Below are 20,874 nucleotides of genomic sequence, written 5' to 3' on the forward strand. Positions count from 1 at the left end.
AAGAAACCAAATCCCCGATGCCCAGAGTGAATGTGGGCCCCTTGTGCTCCGTGGCAATGCCGAGAAGCCACCAGCCACCCTGGCAGACAAGCCTGTGGTCTGCAGCTGACCGTGCAGCCCCTCAGGGGGAACGAGCTGGGCTCACTATGGGCAATGGGAAAACTGCACACAAACTACAAACGTCCGGGGGGTGGGGTGGGTGGGTGAGAAAGGCATTTCCTGCCCAGGGAACCCAGGATGGAGTGAGCCAGAGGCATGGGGCCTTCTAATCCCAGTACTTCCTGGGCATTAAACAGATGCTCCACAGTGACATGTTGAGGTTGAGAGCACACAGTACTGAGAGTTTGGGCTCTGGGGCAGGTGTTCGAATCCTGGGTCTGCCTCTCAGATGCACAGCCTTGGGCAGCTTCTCAACTTCTGCTCTCCCTCAGTTTCCTCATCTGTGAAATGGGGATTCTGATAACAGCTGGATTGTTATGAGGATTCAGGGAGTTAACACCTGGAAACCAAGGAGAGCAGTGTGTGCTCCCCACATCAGCAATGAGTAGCTACTCGGAGAACCCCGTTTTCCATACAAGGTAAGAGGACCTCACTGTCTCACCCAAACTCACACAAATTGCCTTGAATCCATGGCCCGTGCTCAGAGCCCACACCCACTCCAGGACCTCCAGGCTCCCTCGCCTCCCACCCTTTCATAAGAACATCTGATTAGAAGACCGCATTAACTATCAGTGCTCTGACCCCTTTCTTCAGCCTCTGGCCGAGAACAGGGCATAGAGCCGTCTTCTAGACTGACATTGTCCTAGCCGCTGTTTCCTCACATATACAGGTTTGCAGATCCGTGGGTAAGGGCCCAACTGAACACTAACCCCTGTTGATATGGTTGCCAAAAGCCAAGCTGCCCACCCCCCGACCCCCACACCCCCATCTTAGCTCCACCCCCAAGCCTGCCACCCCTTCTCCACACAGGGCACCACCCAGGAGCACTTCAGGTGGGGACAGAGGTACCAGGGCTATGGACAGCAGAGGAGGTATCAGCAGAGCGGCCTGCCTCCTCCCAGGTTCTTCCTGGGCCCTTAGCACCAGAACCCCTGGCTCCCAAAAGCATTCACTCCCACGGCCAGAAATATGGAGCCATCGACCGCAAAATGAACCGCCCGTTCAGAAACATCCAGGTCCTAGCCAGACCTACTTTAAAATTACATTTATTTCTCTGTGTGAATATTTTTGTTTTGTTTTTCAAGGTTCATTTTACATTTTCTTCAAGAGTCTTATGTCTCCTGGTAAGTGCACTGGTTTGTTTTCACAGTACTCTCCATGACCACGGACGGTCCTTATTGCTGGAGGGAGGTGTCCACACCGGGGGAGGGGGACACCAGAGGGATCGGGGACCCAGGCGAGAAGCCTGGGGTGGGTCTGTGCTCCTGACGAGAGAGGCGGCCAAGGGACCAGACCCAAGCTAAGTCCGGCGTCCTTGGATGGACCCACAGCCTCTCCAGGGTCTACAGAAAGGCTAGATGGGCAGAGAGAAAGGGGCCCGGGGTAGAGGCAGCTGGGGGCCAGGCATGCTGTAGGCCCGGGGGAGGCAGCTGGAAAGGGGGCACAGTGCTGGCCCCCGCCAGGAGGGCTTGCTCATACTCAGAAAGTACGAGTTTGGGGGACTCTGCCCCCAAACCGCTCAGGACCACCCTATTGCTCTTTTCCGCTCCTACCCTCTACCCCAATAAGAGTCCGTTAGCTATGGCCCAGCCCAGAACCAGAACTCCAGCTTCCTGACCCCTCGCCCAGGGCCCTGTCTCCTTTTTAGTGCAAGAGAGACCTGAGTGCAGAGAAGGGCCACTCCATCAGGAGGCCGGAGGCCAGTTCCTGTCCAGGCATTCTAACGTGTCACCCATTCCCTCCGCAGCCCTGCCCCACAGGTGGAGCTGGGACCCTTCCTCCCCCCCACTCAGGGCTCTGGCCTCCATACACACCAGGGGGGAACCCGCAGTCCCCAGGGGAAGGTCCTGGGCCTGACGGGATCCCCAAGCACCACGCCGGCAGCCGGCGGCACAAAGCTGTTAACAGTCCAGTTGTTCCAGGATGGCTGCACGCCTCCCATCAGGAGCAGGGTCTGGGAGATGGCCTGGACATTAAGCACCCCTTGATTAAATACAGTATCATGTGCATAAAGGAGCAGAGCAAGGATCAGGTGACCTATGCCCTCCCATGTTGTCGCTGGGACTCCTACAAGTGGCTCATGTGCTGCAGAAATGGATTGTTCTCCTTACCTGTTTTCTGTGCTTGGTTACTATTGGTTTGAATGCAAGGCCCAGGTGTTGTAGCTGTGGGTTTGGCAAGCTAGGAGGAAGGGGGCTTCAGAGGGGTGTCCCCACAGCTCCTGCGAGCAGCCTTCAAGGCAGACATTGGTAAGAAAGCTTGGCATCTCTCAAAACCCAGTCCCAGGGCTCCAGAGGCCCTAGGACCCGAGGGAGGGTGGCCCGCAAGGACTGGCCCCCCTGTCCCAGAGCAGCCTGCAGAGTGACTCTGATGCCTCTCAACCCTGGGGTCCACTTAATCCCCCAGTGCTGGGCCCTGGTTTACTTCCTCGAGGACAGGCAGCAGGGGGGTATCTGCACCTGCCTCCCCAGATAAAGACTGCCTATCCCTGCGTGCCCCCAACTAGTTTTCCCCAACCTCCAGCACTGGTGCTCCGGCCTGTCTGCAGCCCGCCCCCAGAGCACCTGGGAGGGGCGTCCCCTGAGAAGGAGCCTGGAGGGAAGGGGGTGCCTTTCTTCTTACCTTTGAACTAAAACTGGGTCAAGGTGACCGGCCCTCCAGCGTTTTAGACCAGTGTGGATGGAAGTGGAAAAGCCATACACTTAGATACGCCGGCAAACTGGCCGTGAATGGGTGCTGACTGATGGCTCAATTCCCCAGCTCCACCTGTAACTTACAGGACCCGCCCTGTCTCCTAGACCCACCACGGGGAGTTAAGGCTGCAGGGAAGAGGCAAGAAGCAGCCCCGGCAGATCTACCCCCAGCCAGAGCTCTCAGCCCTTCTTTGCAGGTAGGGGGCGGGTCGGGCATTCTACCTGGGGCTGAGAGAATGGGCTCTTCGTGCAGCATCTGTCTGTGGTTTCGTTTCTGCCAAAACGAAAGAATGAGTAGCTGGTTTCAGACCTAAATCTGTGCCCCTGCCCCTCTCCCAAGACACCAAGGAGGGAGGACGGAAGGGAAGACGGGATGAGGGGCTCAGCTAGTCTTTCTCTCATCCCTCACCCAGCCCCCTCCCTCACCTCTGGCAGGAGATGAAAAGTCCAGTAGAAAAGAGATCCTGCTTTCTTTGTCTGTCTCAGGTTTTTTTTTCCCCTTTAAATTCAGCTTAAGGCAGAAGTTTGGCAAAGCAAGTCTACATAAGGCCGCGTGACGGTGGATGAAGGGGCTGCCATGGGAGGCCCGGGGCAGTCTGCTATCAGCTCCTCCTCCTGCCCCTGAACCTCGTAAAGAGGCATTAAAAACAAAAAGGGACTAAAAAAGCCATTGTGTCAGGGAGTCTGTTGCAAGTGAATGACTGAAATTGTGAGAAAAAGGAGAGGAAAGGAGACCCAAGGTGACACTGAAGGGCGCGCGTGGGGTTGGTCTGTCCCGGCTGGGTCTTCCCCCTCGCCACAAGGAAGCAGGTTCCGAGAGGGCCGGGGCGGCCCTCCTGGGGGCATTTGCACAGTGAGACCGCCCGTGGGAGAAGGTAGAATGGTTGTATTTTGCTGAATGACTGACCACCACGTGGGGTTTGCTCGAGCGGTATCGTTTTCTGAGTCTGGCCTCACGGACGTCCTGTCTGCTACCGGTGCTTGGGCGGAATCACCACCAGCGGCTGCCCGTACTTGGGCCGCCACATGAGGACCTGGGCGTCGTTGGCATTGGGCTTCACCAGGGCGTTGGGCGGTATTGGCTCGTTCTTGCTCAGGATCTTGGGCTGGTCCTGGGCGATGGGCTCCCGTAGCCGCGCGCGCTGGCCCAGGGGCCGGCTTGGGTTCACCTCGATGTTGAGCTGCATACGCCAGTGCAGCGTCTGCAGGATGATCATGTCGTTGGTGGAGGTGTTGGTGGCCACCAGCCACGTGGTGAAGCTCTGGTTCCGGTAGATGCTGGTCAGCTTGGCCACATTGCTCTCGCTGATGGGCACGGCCCACGTGACGCTAGGGTAGAAGTTGTCATTCATACTGATGATGAACTTGGAGTCTCTCCTGGTGGGACCCACGATGGTGCACGTCTCTGTCGTGTTGCCGTACCAGGGGTAGTTCACCCCGTCCGAGTCGCTGATGGCCTCGATCTTGCCCTCCTGGAGGTCCGGCAGCTCCCAGCTGGACCTGAGGACAGGAAGGCCAGTTTACTCTGCCAGCCACCCACAAGGCTTTTCCGTGTGCCCTCTGTCCATGGGCTTACCTCCCAGGGGGCCAGACAGTAACCAGACATCCAGCATCATGGCAGGTGAACCAGGGCTCCTCCAGACAGGCCCCCCTCAAAACCCACCCTATTGTCTTGCAGCATCTCAAACCACAGTAGACGGGGCTGGCTCCCAGCTGGGCTTCCGGAAGCCCTAGCTGCCCCTGCCCTTGAGGGGATACGTCACATGAGGGGCCTGGTGGGGGTGAACAGTTATGGAGAGGCCTGACGTGCCCTGTGCCCAGCAGCTGGCAGGACAACCACCTGTGACCTTGGTTAGGGCAGAGGCCATGGGCTCCGAGAGCCGGGGGCCACACAGCATGTCAGGATGAGCCTGGATGGCAATGCAGGTAGGCCCGGCCCCTCTGGCCCACAAGCATCCCCCAGGTGGCAGTGAGTGTCTGTCTCTCGATTTAGAGGCTGACAGGAAGCTTCAAGCCCAGTGGCCATAGGGTCAGCGCATCTGGAAATGACTCCTGGCCCCTGTTGCCCAGTGTGTGACCTGGAGCAAATACCTGCCTCCTCTGAGAGTCAGTGCCCTCACCTGGGAAAGGGGAAGCTTCTGGCCTCTCCCCGCACTGGGGCCTGGGGAGTAGGAACCAGCACCCCGGAGCCTGCCACGTAGGGTGTGGCCCTCAGCTTCATGTCTCCTCGACCACGCAGGGGTCGGGGCTCCCTGCTCTCCGCCAGGCCGCAGCCAGCACCTGGGGCTCCCGGGGAGCCAAGATGCCCCTTCTTCCTGCTCGTGCTGCTAGAAGTGGAAGCACCATGCAGCCAGAATTGCCCCCGCTGGTTAGCCGGTCTTCGGAGCAGTAGAACCAAGAACACGTAACCACCCGGTCTCACAGCACTGTACTCAGTCCCAGCTGCGGGGCCACCTCTGCAGTGCCTCCCACGCTTTGCTGCAGCACTGAACCCAGACTTCACTTCCAGTGGCTGGAGGCCGAGGCGGCTCAGCCTTCCTGGGACAGAAGCAGACAGCTGGGCTGTCCAGAGCTCCGACTCCAGAACCCCGGCCCTGCTGCGAGTCTCAGCTGCCCCCTCACTGGTGTGAGACCCGGGCAGGTTCCCGCCCTCCCACGACCCCAGACTCGGCACACACGCTCTTCCTGGGGTCACCGGAAGATGAGGACAGGACCGTGTCAGCACCCGGAGGGGCACAAAGCACATGCCAGTAGTTGGGAGCTGCTGGCCCACTGTCGTCGTCACTACTGTCACTACACTGATAACTCAGAGGAGGACGCCAGCCTGTCCCGAGTCGCTCTGAAGACACTGCTCCCATGTGGCTGGGGACACAGCTGTGTCTGGGGAGCCCACCCCCTAGAGACTCATCAGCAGTCACGTCCACCTGCCCGGATCAGCACCTTTTCCCCAGGTGACTTGGCCAAGTAGGAGGGCCTGGGATCCATCCAGTGCCGGCTCCACCTGGGCGCCTGTAATGCCAGCGCTCAGGACACCTGGCACTCAGCACTCTGCACACCTGCACACACCAGCGGTGCTGTCCAGGGTCTCCTGTTTCACAGAATGCGGCCCTGTTCACGCAGCAGCAGGCACAGCGCCCGCAAGGGGGAATGACCCGTGTCTATGGATGTCTGAATGGATAAACAGCATTGGTCCCTTGCTCCACACCATGGAATACTACCCAGCACTGAAAAGGACACCCTGACCCCTGTTCCAACATGGATGGACCGTGAGGACATTACGCTGAGTGAAATAAGCCAGAAAAGAAGGACAAACACGGTAGGATCCCACTTGTCTGCGGTCCTTGGAGTAGACAAATCCATAGAGACAGGAAGGAGAACGGTGGGTGCCGGGGGCTGGGGAGGGGGGGAACGGGGAGTCAGTGTTTAATGGGGACATTTTCACTTCGGGAAGATGAGGAAGTTCTGGAGACGGACGGTGGGGATGGTTACACAACAGTGTGAATGTACTTAATGCCCCTAAACTTAAAAATGGTTAAAATGGTAAGTTTTATGTATATCTCATCACAATGAAACAAATGCATTCCTCCACGGAAATGAATCATTTAATGTTAGCAGTTAGCAACATTGGGGGCCCTATAGAATGATTAGAAGCGTGATTTTGCTCATTTTTGTTTATTTCACCTGTGTTTTCTGTTTATTTCACTGAAAAGGCCCCAAATTAGGGAAGCGCCTGCCTCGTAGGCCATCTCCTGCCCAGGGCCTTGAGCTCATCTGGGCAGCAGCTCAAATGGCCTCACGTTTCTAAAGTGCCCGCCAGCCCCTGAGATCCCAGGGCTCTTCCCACAGCAGCAGTGGGCAGTGGGGAGCCTGCTGATTCAGCTCCCCACCGGGGGGGCCCCACGAACTGAAGAAGGAGGTCTGGGTCCCTGCCCTGAGGTCCTCAGAAGCGTGTGCCAGCCGCCTGTTTCGGAAGGCACTCACTTTGTCCTCTCAGGTGGGTACACTGCTTGCAAAAACTATTTTAAAAGGCAGAAAGCAAACTTGCAAAAGCAACTTTGTTGTTCCTCCGGCCCCCTTTCACTTCCTATGAGCTGGCTTGGTGGGGGAGTGGGGCTGTGTACCAGAATGCTCTCTCTCTCTCTCTCTTTCTCTCTCCCTCTCTCTCTCCCCCCCCCCCCCCCGCCTCTGACCCCAAGCTGTGGGTTCCTTTCCTCCCCCAGCCTCCAGATGCCCAGACCCTGGCTTGGTCACAGACAGGTGACCATCATGAGCTGGCAGACAGCCGTGTCTCATGTGAGGTATTAGTCAGAAGCAGGGGCAAGGGTTTTCAAATCATCACGGGCCAGCATGGTCTGGCTCCGGTCCCCGTGGTCCCCGTGTCCCCACTGAGGAGGGAGGAGGGAACATGGTTAACAGCACAGCCTCTGTGGACCGACCAGCCCTGGATCCGGTCTCAGTCTGGCTACTGGCTCTGATCAAGTCACAAATCTGAGCTTCATTGTCTCACCAGTTATGGATAACCCTACCCACCTTGCAAGGTTTTTGTGATGATGAAATGTGTTGACGTATACTACCTGGTACACAGTAAACAGCAATACATGGAAACTTCTGGAACCCTCTGAGGGAGGTGTCAGCAGCTAGGATTTGCCAGCCCTGATTTGACCTGAAGCCTTTTCCACCTCACTTACGGTTGCAGACTCTACGTGCGCTGAAAGGACTGCATGCCATACAGTTCCTCTTCCTTTAAGATTTCCTGTTTGTTCTGCAGTGACCTTGGACATCAAGGCAGACCAGCAGCCCTGCACACACTGAGCTGTCTCGTTTGCGCGGAGGGGACAATACAGGCTCTGATTCACAGATGCCACCGAAAGGGGTAAGCAAGACGCCCAGCAGCTACCTGCACACAGGTGCTTAACCGTCGGATCCGCCTGGAGATGGGGGACTTTGGGGCTAAGCGGAAACACGCCTGTCCCTGCACCCCGAGTTCACAGACTGGGGTCCCACCGACCCCCGGCTGTGTCGTGTCCGTCCCCGGACAAGCAAGCAGAAAGCATTGGTCTCCCTCGCGTCCTCCCCGTCTGCTCTTCCTTCTGCTCGTCTGCAGGGCGAGACCCGCTACCGTCAGTGCAGAGGGCAAACCTGAGGCAGCAGCAGAGGATTGAACTACGTGGGGGCCCTTCTGAGCTCTTCCACGGCCACTTGTCACACTCCTGCCCACATCCTCGTCGGTGTGGGAACCCAAAGGACAGCAGGCAAGTCCACGCTTGAAGCTGGACCTCAGGATGCTTTCTGGGGCCCCCCTGCATCCTGTCTGAAAGGGACTCCTCAGCCTCCTTCAGTGCCCCCGTTCCTGCTGCCGTCCCCTTTCGTCATCCAAACAAGCGTTTGCAGAGCACCTGTCACTGACACTGGCCACAGAGCCATGAAAGAGACACAGCGGCACGTCCCTGGTCAGCAGCCATGGCAGAGGGCCCCACACCCTCCCGGCACCCGGCACCATCCCTGACTCTCTCTCACTTTGAGACTATCCCCCCCTTCTACTTGACTTCACCCCAGCCATGACCCCTCACCCCTTCCTGATCTCCTAGCCTCCACTCCTGCCTCCTGCCATGTTCTCACAGAAGCCTGAGTGATCTTTTAAAACAACAAATCTGACCGCGCTGTTCCGCCTTCCGAGCCTGTGAAACCTGCCATGACTCCCGTGGCCCTTAGAGCTGGATGCAGTTGGAGCCTGAGTCCTGTGTGCGCTCACAGACACACACCCCGCCAGGCTGCAGACACGCAGTTCCTCTAACGGGCCCTGACCCCACCCCCACCGCGTCTCAGGGCTGCCTGCCAGCAACAGCGTCCCCCGTCTCCTGGCCGAATCAGTAGTGCTCATGGCTGAGCCCCCCAGGGAAGCCCACACCAGGCCGGTGCCCGCCGTATTTGATGCCACTCGGTCCTCATCATGCTGTTTCCTGGCACATGCACGGGATGATTAAATAATCATACGATCATTTGTTGACGATCTCTAGAGGGCAGGGGCCAGACCTCCAGGCCTTACCCCGGTGCCTGGCCTCGAATCGCACCATGATGGGTGGCTGGGCAGCCTGCCCGCTCTCCCCTTCAGGGCCGGAGCCCCACCGCCCACAGCGGGGTCTCAGTAACTAGGTTAGGTCCGCTCAGGGGACCCTCGCCCAAAGCTGCCTCTGCACCTTCTCACCTGGAGCTGCCGCGCTGCAGTTGCCACTCCCAGCATGGCTCGCTATCAGCAGCAATGTGCTCTTGTTCCCTGAGAACATCAGCCATGCCGAGCCCCCTACCTACGGATGTCCACCAGGGCTTCCCAGCTGCCCTCGGGCAGGACTGAGGGCACATTCACGGAGGGAACTTGGAGATGGTAGAGGCCTGGCCCTCGGTCACACAACCAGGAATCCGCCCGGCCAGGACCCACAGCCTGAGCAAGATCTGACCCACTGCCCTCCAGCAGACCCACGCCCAACACACACACACACACACGCGCGCGCACGCACGCACGCACTCTGAGTAGCACCCCTGACTGACTGTGAGTCTGAAGGCCTTATAGAGAGCCTTTCCTGGAGGCTGGGGGCCACCCACAGGTGCTGGGGATGGTCACCTGTGGCTCCAGGCCCAGCCGACAGTCCAAGCTGGCCCGAGTGGAGGGCGAAGGACGCCCGAGGTGCCCCGAGGCCCAGCAGTGTGCCTGGGAGGGAGCACACCCTCCCTGGCTGCACAGACCCCTGGGCTGTGCCCGGCGGGGTGCAAGCCTGGGGCAGGGCTCTCTCCTGGGCATGGATGGCCCTTTGCACCCCCTGAGGCTCCCCCTCCGGGTGAGTGCTGGAGTCAGGGCCCTTTCGAGTTCTGGACCTGGAAACCAGCCCATCCGTCCCAGCCCACCTGGCCTCGGAACTTCCGGTCTCTTTCTTCACCTTCATCCCGTCTACATGTCCTATATTTTTTCTTTTCCTTAAAATTAAGTACTTTTTTTAAAGCTCAACTAAATTTAGTTTTTCCTAAGAAACGTCTCTGAAATTACAGGTTAAATACACTAGATATATATGCCGGGCATGCCAAAAAAATGTATACACGTGTTAAGAGATGTTATCTATGCTCAAGCAGCAGTTCGCCATCATCAGAAGTGTCTGGACGCTGACGGGAACCACTTTGAGCACCTCTTGTCATTGCAGAAGTCACATGTGACTTGTATTCATCTTTTGTGATCGGCACATATTGAGTATTACAATTAATACAGGTTTTTTCCTTTCTTAAAATGTGTATACCTTTTTTTGGCACCCTCTGTATATATTTTCTAATATACACTGAAATAAATATGTTGCTTTAAATTAAAATTACACTTAAGCTTACACGAGTCCACCTAAACCTCATTTCCTATCCCTCCAGTGGCACCGTGGGGCCCTCTGAGAAGTGCATTCGCGGTTAAGGGCTGGAGGCCAGAGGACCAGGGCCACCCAGGGCTCGTGTGCCCTTGTACGCGCCAGACGGGCACTGAGGGATTGTCACCCACTCCTTCACTTTACAGTTTTGGACAATGTGCAAAAAGTTCAAATTCTGTCAAGTTTTGCGATTTTCCAGAAATTGAGGCCCCTCCCAAGCAGACTAGGATCTCCGTTTCTGATTTCTCCCTCGCCAGCACCAGCTGGCCCCGTCCCACCTAACGGGTCACCAGGCACCTGCTCTCCCAGGAAGGGGGCCAGGGTGTCCCCTCTCTCCCGGCTTGCTCCTAGGTTCCCCCAAACAGCAAACTCCACTCCTGCCAGGTCTCACCCCCTCTTCTGCACACCTCGCCCCTCGTCACCCAGGCCACAGCCCATGCCCCTGGGGCCGAACATGAAGGGGCAAAAAGATCGACGATGCCGGTTTAATTTTAGTTTTTCGTTATAAAAACTGTGCTTTTTCTTTGTTTTTGTTTTTAAAGCAGGCGGTAGAGAAGTGTAAGAAGTGAGAAACGAAAGCCGTCTCGTCAGCGCCTGCCCTCCCCGCCCTCCCTGAGGTTACCCACCACACTACACTCTGGTAAACATCCTGGTAGCTCTTTCCCTCTGCACATACACAGTACATGTGCCCATTTTCGGTGTTTTCTTTTTAACCAAAATGGGTTTCTACCCTGCACAGTTTACCTTTTTATTTTTTTCAATGCAACATATAATCTGATCATTTTCCCACGTGGAAGCAGCTATAGCCCCACATAATCATTAGAACCCTCGTCAGATTCTGCCCTGCAGACAGACCATAATTTCACCCCCTACTGTTGGACGCTTGAGTGGTCCCGGGCTTTCTGAAATGAGACACGATGCCGGAGTCTCCACCCATGTCCTGGAGGGTTGTCCATTCACACATTCGTCAGTTCATCTGTTCCGTCTGCCCACTACCTGCCTGGCACCCGGCCAGACGCTCCAAGTTTCGAGTAGAACGATGGAGTCAAAGGGCGTGTGTGTTTGAAACTGTCATAGATACAGCCAGACTCCCCTTCCAGAAGCTGCCTAAACTGTACCCCCACAAACAGCCTATGAGGCTGTCTTCCTTCCCCGCCCCCGTGCCACGCCAGCTGGGCATTACTGATCTTTTTCATTTTATCCAGATCCGATCCAAAAAAAAAAAGGGATCTCTTACTTCCCTGATCACTAAGGCTGTCGGTGCCTTCTTGCACGTCTCCGGGAGCAGCCAGCTTTTGTTTTTGGCACGCGGAAGGTGAGGGTTGGGGCGATCACTTGGCTAGGGCCGGTCCAGGGGGAGTTCTCTTTAGGCCGGGCAGTCCCCCACCACTTCCTCTCACCCCAAAGCCTGGAAACAAGGACTTCCCTCTCCCACCCACGCCGCCCTCGCCTCTGCCAGGACCCAGCAGATGGGGGAGGCCGCCTTCCGGTTGAAGAAAGGAAGCAGCATCTTCAATTGTTCTGTGGGGGGCCCACGGCTCAGGCCCCGGCTGCAGGAAGAGGCCACGTGGTCACCAGGGCCATTCCTCTCAGCCTGTCCCCAGACCCACTGGAGCAGAGCACGCCTCCTTGGGCAAGTGGCTTCAGGCCTCAGAGGCTGTTTCCTCATCATCAGATGAAGTCTTTGGGAATTGACAGAGTGGAGAGGGAGCCGGGCAGCTCTGGACATCACCCCAGCTCCAGCACCCCCAGCCCGAGGCCTCAGACCCCCCACCCCTGCCCAGCTCCTTCTCACCAGCCTCATAATAATCCTGTGACAGCAGATGTCACTGCATCTTCTGGCTGGAAGGACCCCTGAAATCTCACCATCCAAGGCTCTCACACTGATCATGGATACGTGAAACCCAACCCAGGAGAAGAGACGGCAGCAGCGACAACTGTAATATGGCAAATCTTGATGCTGACTCTTCTGGGCATTGTATAATAATGAATTATTAGTGGTTATGATACTGATAGCTGCCACATATTGAGTCTTAGGGTGCACTGGGCACATACTAGGTTCTCATCCTGCCTCACCTCGTTTAATCCTCACAGCAACCCTATGAGGGAAAAGGACTGTCCTCCCATTTCATAGATGGGAACTGTGAGGCTCAGGAAGGTTAAGTGACTGGCCCAAGGTCACAGCACCAGTGTATGGCAGAGCTGGTATCCACACCCTGCTGGACAAGGGCAGGGGAGGTGGCACTCAACCCAGACGGACCCTCTCCTCTCGAGCTGCTCTCCTCCCCTCACCCCCAAGTCTGCCCTTTGGCAGAAACCTGAGCCAGAAATTGACCTGGGCCTTGGTGTTGGCCGTGGGCCAGAGTCCCTGGGGGTTCCAGAGCAGGGCAAACTAGGGACAACGTGAAGTATCTCCCACACCGGTGAGAAATTGTGACTTGTCACTTAGAAGGCTGAGCCAGCTGACAGGTGGTGGTTGTGGAATTGTGGGGGATGGGGTTGTGGAGACAGGTGTCTCCAACAGTTTGGGGGGGTGGCTTTTAAAGCAATGTGGGTTGGACCCAAAACCATATAGGATCGTCTGGAGCTGGCACAGAGAAACTCAGCACTTTATAGCTGTAAGAGTTGGGTGCTGTTGTTCCACTGAAAATATTTCAAACCCAGAATGTCATTCTAATAAATTCTCCTGGATTAGATATTAATTTCAAGCAGGGATGATAACGTTTGGGGCATTACGGGTTTCGGTTTAGTATTTGGAATTAATATTTTGAATGCAAACCCATTTGTGAAGAACAGAAGCCCTAACCTTTGCCACCTGGCTTTCCCCTCCCCGGGCCACTAAAGCCCAGGGTGTGGGTTTCATTTTAACAATTCAAATTGTCAGGGGCTTGTCCAGCTGTTCTCGCAGGGACCCCTTGGCACTGTCTGGAGACATTTGGGGTTGTCACAACAGGAGGTTGAGGGGCTCCTGGCATCGAGTGGGTACAGACCAGAGATACTACTCAACACCCTACAACTGCAGGGGAAGCCTCGGGTCCGGGCAAAGCTGGGGGACAGCCCTGGGCAGCTGCAGGTCTCTGGTCAGTCCCGCTGGCTCGTCACTCCTCATTTTCACGTCACAGGGGTCAAAAATATGAACAAAAGGGGTTTGGGGTGAGGAAGATGGCAAGGGCCTTTTATATCACATTCATTTACGTTCATCTTCTCGTACGGTCTAGGCTTTTTCTAAACAAGCCCTTCTCACTTCCGGGGGCCACCGGTTGAATGTAGCGCTCTGCCCACGGACTGGAGGAACCACGAACTGGAGGACACGTCTCGAGGAAGTGTCTCGAGGAACTGTGCTGTGCGGTAATTCAGCTTCTTAATACGATCGGGTTGATTAGTGGTAAGTCAGGCAGCTTCCAACTCAGCATCTCTGCCACAGTTATCGTCACCTCCACCTGTCCCGTCACCGACTCCTCACACAGCCTACGGGCAGTTCTGTCTTTATCCCCAGGGGCAGATGACAAAACCGCACCCCCGAGGGGTGACTTTCCAAGGCCCCAGAGCCAGCACTGATCAGTCATTCTGCCCCGGGGCCTGGGCCCATTAAGGACCACTCCACACTGCCCCGCACGGGACCCTGAAACTCTGCCCTTTTTCTGGAGCCGGTCCCCTCCCAACTAGGATTACAGACCCAGGAGAAGGAGATGCTGGACACAGAAGGTCCTGTGCCCATAGGGGCGTCCCAAGAAGAGGAGGGAGCAAAGGGAAACAAACAGCAGAGAAACTGGCCTCCGGCCACTTGAAAACACCAATCATTCATGACTTGCACTATTTAAAAAATGTTAAAGTCAGGGAGTGGCCCTGTGTAAAAGAGGAAGACCTGGGCTAGGGAGAAAATTCAATACAAGGAGTAATTTATATCTGTCCGAATTCTGCAGTTTCAGCCACGATTCTCAACTCATTACTCGTCCCCTCACTTACTCCCCGTCTGAGAATGATAATGACGGTAATAACAACGTTAAGGGTGAAAGCTGCTTCCATTAAGTATTGTCACGTACCCTGGGCCTGGCGTAGTGCCGACGGTTTGACAAATGTCGTCTCCCATAATTCTCGCAATAAGGCATGGCGCAAAGACTACGACTGGCCCCACTTTGCAGATGAGGAAACCGAGGGTCAGAGTGGCTCAGGTCACACCCTGGAAAGTGGCAGAGCCTGGACTCGCTCCCAGGTCTGCTTGACTGCCGTCTAGATGTGCCCTCGATTCCTTGAACCAGGAACCAAGGACTGGCACACAAGCAGAAAGGTCATCTCAGGTCTCCTGACTTGGGCCTGCCTCCAGCAGTAGTGCCTGGACATGCTCAGAGCCACTAAATGGAGCAGCAGGACTTGAAGGCTGAAATGCCTGTGTACAGATGGGGAAGCTGAGGCTCCCAGCCGCGCCTGTCCCCACCCCACTGCCCACTGCGTCCACCGCATCGGAACTCAGTCCCCTTTATGCTCCAGGGCTTTCTTCCTCCTGGTGCTCATACTTGCCCAAGTTCTAAAGGACCCTCCGCCTACCCTGTCCCATCTAGGAAAGAACACACTCTTCACCCAAAAACCCTAGGAAAGCCTTAGTTTCTTGCCAGTTGTCCCGGATGCCTTGCAAACTTTGAGAAGGCTTCGAGCTTAAGGTTTCTCAGGAAAGGTCCACACCAAATCACTCCCATTCATGTTTCCCTTTTGAATGGAAAGTCAGCCCCCGGCTTGGAGTAGTAGCCACTTTGGGGAATTAAAGGCTGGGGCCTGGGCGTGGAAATCAGGTTGACAGAGGAGCCGATGAGGGTCTAGAAGGGCCCCCCACACACCATGATGGGGGGATCGCGGTTACAGCCTCATTTTACGTTTTACTGTGACCGTCCTGTTTCCCTATAACTTCAGTCAGTAAGTGGAAAAGCCATAAGATTTGGTGTCCCCCCCCCCAACCCTCCATCCCCTCCTTACCCCCTCTGATTTCAGGTGGCCCAGAATGTTCCTAAATCCGAGAAAAGTTCCAGCTCCTGGGGAAGTGCTCCTCTCTGTTCTCACTTGCAGACCCCTGAGGGTGGACGTTGAGACAGAGGCTACAGGACAGTGTTCAGAGACAGTCATGGGACTCAGGGCCGACCTCGCTCTCAGAAGGGTCCTTGTGCCCCAGAAATGGCCACCTTCAACACCCTCTCATAGGGTGTCCCTTCGAGTTAAGTCATTTGCCCTTCCGCCTACCACTGCTCTTTCCACACCCAGGAGGACCATCTCGGGGATCAGGGAACATGTCAGAAAACAAGCCCCAGTGTCCTGCCCCAAGATTATCCTGGGAACATTCTGGAGGCCACGCTGGAGAGACGAGGTCAGTGGGCCTTGCCAGAGCCTTCTGGACACTGACACTGGATGTCTATTAAAGTGGCCACCTGCCTCGGAGAGAAAAAAAAAAAACACTACACCACAAAGCAAACCAAGTTTCTAAGACAAGCTGTCCTCTCAGACAAAACACCATTTGGAATAGTAAAGCCCTCCCCAGGTTCTGCTGTGCATCTGAAAACACCGGAGAGACAAGTTCAGACCCAACCACAAAGCACTGTGCAGATAACTCCAGAGGCTTCAGAGGCCCGGGTTACTTCCCCAAGTATCCACCACGTGGGGTCAAGGAGGCCTGAGCGTGGGGGGCCGAGCCTTGGCCCCTCTGGTGACCAGACAGCATGCTTGCTTTGCCAAAGAGGCAGCTGGTGGAATATTCCTCTGCTTTCTCAGCACCTTGCAGGGAAGGACAAAGGAAGCCCAGGGGCCAGGGGCCAGGGGCAGAAGGAGGCAAGATTCTAGAGCCATGACCCCAATCTGAATCAATTGGCAAACCCTCTAGGAGGTCATGTGGCCAAGGAGAACTCAGAGGCTGCTTCCATTTGTGCCTCAAGCTTCCCTCTGCCCTGGAGAGGCCCGGCTCTAACCCTCCAAGCTCCCCACCCCAAGCAGTACTCACATGCCCTGCTCCCCATACTGGTTGTAGAACTCCATGTGGCTGCATGCCTGGATCCAGCCAATTATCCAGGTCTCCTTCTTGGGGATGGGCGGCATGACCACCTGGGCGGAGGCACGGAAGTGGGGTGTCCGGTAGCGGAGCACCACGCTGGAGGACTCATCAATGCTGGTGGGGACAGGGTCGATAGAGGCTTTCACGTCAATCACCGTAATACCTTCCCGGAAGACGCTGGTTTTGTCCCCGATGCTCTGAATACAGCCCATGGCACACAGTACCACTGTGATCTCCAGGGAAGGCCAGCAGTCCCAGAGAAAACTGGGCATTGAAGGGACGGAGGCTGCCGGACCCAGTGCAGACAGGGCTGCTCTCCAATCTCAAATCTCAAGACCGATATCCATAGGATAGAAAATTCACTGAGTAGGGGGCTTTTGCATGTCACTACCTCGGGCCTGTTTATAAATAAGGATTTTGCTGCATTTCCAGGGCCCTGGGTATATGCTCTTCTTCTGCTGGCAGTGGACAAAAATCACCGATATTCTTTGGGTTAAAAAAAGAAAAGTTTGGATGTTAATGGATAAGCATGTTGTTCAGACATCCAGCCCTTCCGTGCCTCACACGCGGGGAACGCAGATCGGAGACGCTCCCTGAAGTCTTCCGCTGAAGAAGGTGAATGCCGGCAGACACATAAATAAGGAAGGCTCTGTCCCCAACGCGGCGCCGCCACCCTCGCTGCAGAAGACCGACTTCCTGCCCTCCTGCCTTCCGCACGCGCTCAGGACACACGCAACCGGCCGCTCGCCCAACGGGGCCGAATCAATGGAAGGGCAGTTTGTGTTCGGTCGGCGGCGGTGTGGGCGTCCTCCGGGTCGAGCGCCGACCCGCGGCTTCCTGGAGGCGAGAGCCGACTCGGGCCGCCCGCGGGGTCCCGGAGGAGTACGGTGCAACACGAGTCCCCGTCGGCGCCCACTGGCGGGCACGGGCCGGCGCCCCCACGCGGGCGCGCCGCGTCCCCTCGTCACTGTCGCCGCCCGCCGCTGTACGGGTCCCCGGGGCTGCGCTGGAGCCGCCGCCTAGTTCGCCGCGGCCGCCGAGGACCTGGTGGGAGGTGGAAGGGACAGGGCGTCAAGGCCCACGTCAAAGTTGAGCCGAACTTTGCCACGGGGGGCGCGCGGGGCGCAGGCTGCAGAACTGATAGCACAGCTCTGGGCGGTCTCCCCGGAGGCGGCGCCCCCTCCACCCGCCCGACCGCCCCGTCAGTGGCAGCCAAACGACCGCGCGCACCAGCGAATAATCGCCGCCCGTGACATCTTCGCTGACACCCTCCGACCCAGGGGCGGGGGGGGAGGGGGTCCACGGGCTGTCACTGCAGTGGGCCGCGTGGACTTGCCGGTCCTGGCACTGCGCCCACCGCTTCGTTGCTGGCGCCCCTTCCCCAGTCGGGTCCCTCCGACCCACTGGGGGCGCAGTGTCACCCCCGCAGGCTGGTCCGATCGGGCGCGCGCCCTTTCGCAGGCAGGGATCCCCTGACCCTCGGAGGGTGCAGTGCCCTAGCCCCACCGCATCGGGCACCTCTGTCCCTCTCAACCCCTTGCCAGCCCCGAGCGACCCCGAGTCCCCGTGTGTCGGACGCGTTCGCCGCCGCCGGGGAACTTTGCCGCGCACGCCCCCACCCGGGCGGCGCCAACGACTCACCTGCCCCTCAGGCCAATCCGGGTGCCCCGGCCGCCCCTGACCCTTCCGCGGGCACGTCCTCGGGGCGCCCCCAGTCCCTTCCCCGGGCAGTGTCCTTTGGCTCTACTGGGGTCTGGGGCCGGCGTGGGCGCCCCCGGCCCCCACGTCCTCCTAGCTCGGGGCTGCTGGGGGTGGCCGGGGGCGGAGGGCTGAGGCTCGGGGCTCTCTCGCCCCCACCCCGCGCGCTTCCTTTATTTTATGATCATTGTGAGCGTGCTGTCGCCGCTCAGCCCCGCCGCCGCGCCGCAGCCACCTGGCGCGCCCCGCGCTGCCTCGCTCTGCTGCAGCATCGGAAAGGCAACCAGGTCAAACTTTGCAGAAACTCAGCCCCTGCGCCGGCCTGGCCCCGCGTCCGCCCGCAGCAGCCGGCCGGAGCGCAGCGCACGCAGGAACCGCCGCCGGTTCGCCGGCCCCGCGGGGATGCAGGTCCGCAGGCGGCGGCGGCGGGCGCCGCCTCCTCCTCACCGCCCGCCCAGCTCTCCACCCTCGCTCCCTGCACACCACCCGCCCTCCCCCTAGTAATCCTCTCCCCCTCCCCCTCTCTCCCTCTCTCTCTGCAGCTGCTGGGAGAGCTGAGCCTCTCTTTGCATAAACGACATTTCCTTTTTGGCAAGCCCGGAGGACTATGGGTAGTGTAGTTCGGCTTGTCGGGTCCAGGTGGGCTACTCCCTGTGCCCTTTGAACTCCTATATTTTCTGGGGCTCAGGGCATTCGGAGAAGGGTCGCACTGCCCTGATATTCCTGGCCGCGGTCGGGCTGTGGCTGTGGGAGGCTCCAGGGCTGGGAAGCTAGGGGTGGACGAGAAGTTTGGGGAAAGGGTCCCTGTGTTGCTCCCTCCATACTGGGCTTCTTGGCACCCTGACAGGTGGTCAGGCCTGTTGGGCCCGATTATGACAAGTGCTGTAGTTTCATTTCAGCCACCATCGGCCACCCCTGTGTGGGAGGCCTGTTTTGTGTGTTTCACAGAGCAGGAATCCAACGCCGGGAGACTGGGAGAGTTGCCTAAGGCCCCACCCTGGCAGATGTGCCACGTGAGACTGGTGTTCTGAGTACAAAGGTTCAAAGGGGGGTTTGAACCTGGACAGTGGGGTGGAGAAGGAGTGGGGATGGGGGAGTGAGAGCTGTGAACCTCTGTAACCACCCTCAAGCCCCTATCCCCACCCTCACCTTACACCCCCAGGGAAAGGCCAGATGGTTTGTGACATCAGAAAACCCTGCAGCCACATAGAGCCATATCCTCCCCCATCACTCTGACTTCCAAAGGTGCTCGCAGCAGGGCACAGGGCAGGTGGTTCCAGCCACTCCCAGTGCATGCCAGTGAGGGCAAGGACCAGAAGAGCAGAGGCTCGGACCACGCTGAGTTCTCTTTTTTGAGAAATGATCAGCCACGCCGAGTGATCCATCACGAACTGGCGCCAGCGCAGGCCACAGGAAGTGTCCGATTAAGGTCGCCACTACCTCCTACCCAGCCACACCGCTGCCTTCTCCCTACTCACTGCCATGGGCTCTCACCCAGCCTAATGAGGGGTCGTCCCTTTGCAGTGCAGCTGGTAGGCAGCTTATTCCTGGTCCCGCTAATTGACACCAAGGCAAGGTAGCCCTCGTGACCTGCTTACTGCCAGACGGTAGGACTCCGGACAGCAAGACCCCGTGCAAATTTCCATTTCCTGGAAGAAGCTTTCCCTTGCCTCTTCAGCCACAGGGGCCTCTCCCAGCCATGTGTTCCTGGTCTCCACAAAACATTCTGCCCCCTGGGATGCACTACAGCCATCCATACCTCCTTTGTCATCAGATAATTATTAGGCTATTGAGTTTATATATAGGTGGGATATTAACTTTTGGGGTGCTGTCTCATCTCCCCCCGTGCCTGGAACACAGCAGACCTCATTGGCCAGGGTGCCCCCTTGATGGCAGGGACACTGTCCTGGTGACGAGGACGTGAGTGCTCTGTGAACATGTGCTCAGCTGCACATCTTTCTCATTTCACGTGAAAAGGACAAAGGCCAGAGCCCTAACTGCTCACTAAGTGGCCAAACCCCTGCAGGTGATTTCCTGGGGCTGGGTCCCCTAGATGCCCGCTGGAAGTGACGTTACTTCCCATGGCCCTAGGCTTGGCCTGGGTTTGTGTTAATGATAAAGTACCCACTGTGTGTTAGGTGCTGAATGAGCGAGGATTGTCTCCTTTATCCTTCACCTTGACCCTAGGAGGTGGGCTGTACAGGGAGACCCAGAGGTCAGGGGACAGTGGCTTTTCCGAGTCCGGATCCCCACCTAGATCTGGCCAAGTCTAAAGCCCACTCATCTCCAGGCACACCACCCCTGCTAGCTGGGACCAGCCCTCTGAGCCAGGATGGGACTGACACTGGAAAACCCTGTCTCTGGTAAGTCTCCCTGCAAGAGCATGAGGGCGCTTGCAAAATAGAAGACCCCTGTCCCTTCAGGTGGCCCCAGAGCTGCCTCTCCTTTCACTTCACCCACCGTGTGGTACTTTGTCTTGGGCTAGTTTGAGGGCGGGATCTGCAGGGAAAGGACGTCGGCAGCACCTGTGGCTCTGTTTGCCTGACCCTGAGCTTCAGCCCGGCTTCCCGAGAGCCAGCCCTGAAAACAGAGGGTCTGGAAGGGCTCAGCTCACACGTGCACCCCCCGTCCCAGTTCCTGATGGGCCCTCTGAGGTTCTGGCTATTTCCCCAGATCTCAGGCACCCCCAGCCTTCCTGCCTCCCCACACAGCCCTTCTTCCTGCTCAGCATTTTTCTGGAGCTCTGTGGGTGCTGGGCAGACCCACGGCTGTCTCAGCATCTGTGGAAGGCCCAGGATACATCCACACGAGTGTGAAGTGCTGGCATCTGCAGAACACAGGAAAGGGCATCTGTTTGAGATGTGCCCAACACCACAGGGACACTCACACTGCTCCC

At 57.4% G+C, this 20,874-nt stretch overlaps 1 protein-coding gene across 1 annotated transcript; it reads right to left on the bottom strand.

The window, feature by feature from the left end:
• Positions 1–1,190: 1,190 nt before the first annotated feature.
• Positions 1,191–18,398, bottom strand: FAM78A (family with sequence similarity 78 member A). Its single transcript, XM_033122751.1, has 3 exons — positions 17,922–18,398; positions 16,230–17,324; positions 1,191–4,352 (listed from the first exon to the last, which is right to left on the bottom strand). The coding sequence occupies exons 2-3, from the start codon at positions 16,550–16,552 to the stop codon at positions 3,824–3,826; spliced, it is 852 nt and encodes a 283-aa protein (XP_032978642.1). The 5' UTR covers positions 16,553–17,324; positions 17,922–18,398; the 3' UTR covers positions 1,191–3,823.
• Positions 18,399–20,874: the final 2,476 nt, after the last annotated feature.

Source organism: Rhinolophus ferrumequinum, chromosome 12 (assembly GCF_004115265.2).
Source record: "Rhinolophus ferrumequinum isolate MPI-CBG mRhiFer1 chromosome 12, mRhiFer1_v1.p, whole genome shotgun sequence".
Taxonomy (NCBI): domain Eukaryota; kingdom Metazoa; phylum Chordata; class Mammalia; order Chiroptera; family Rhinolophidae; genus Rhinolophus; species Rhinolophus ferrumequinum.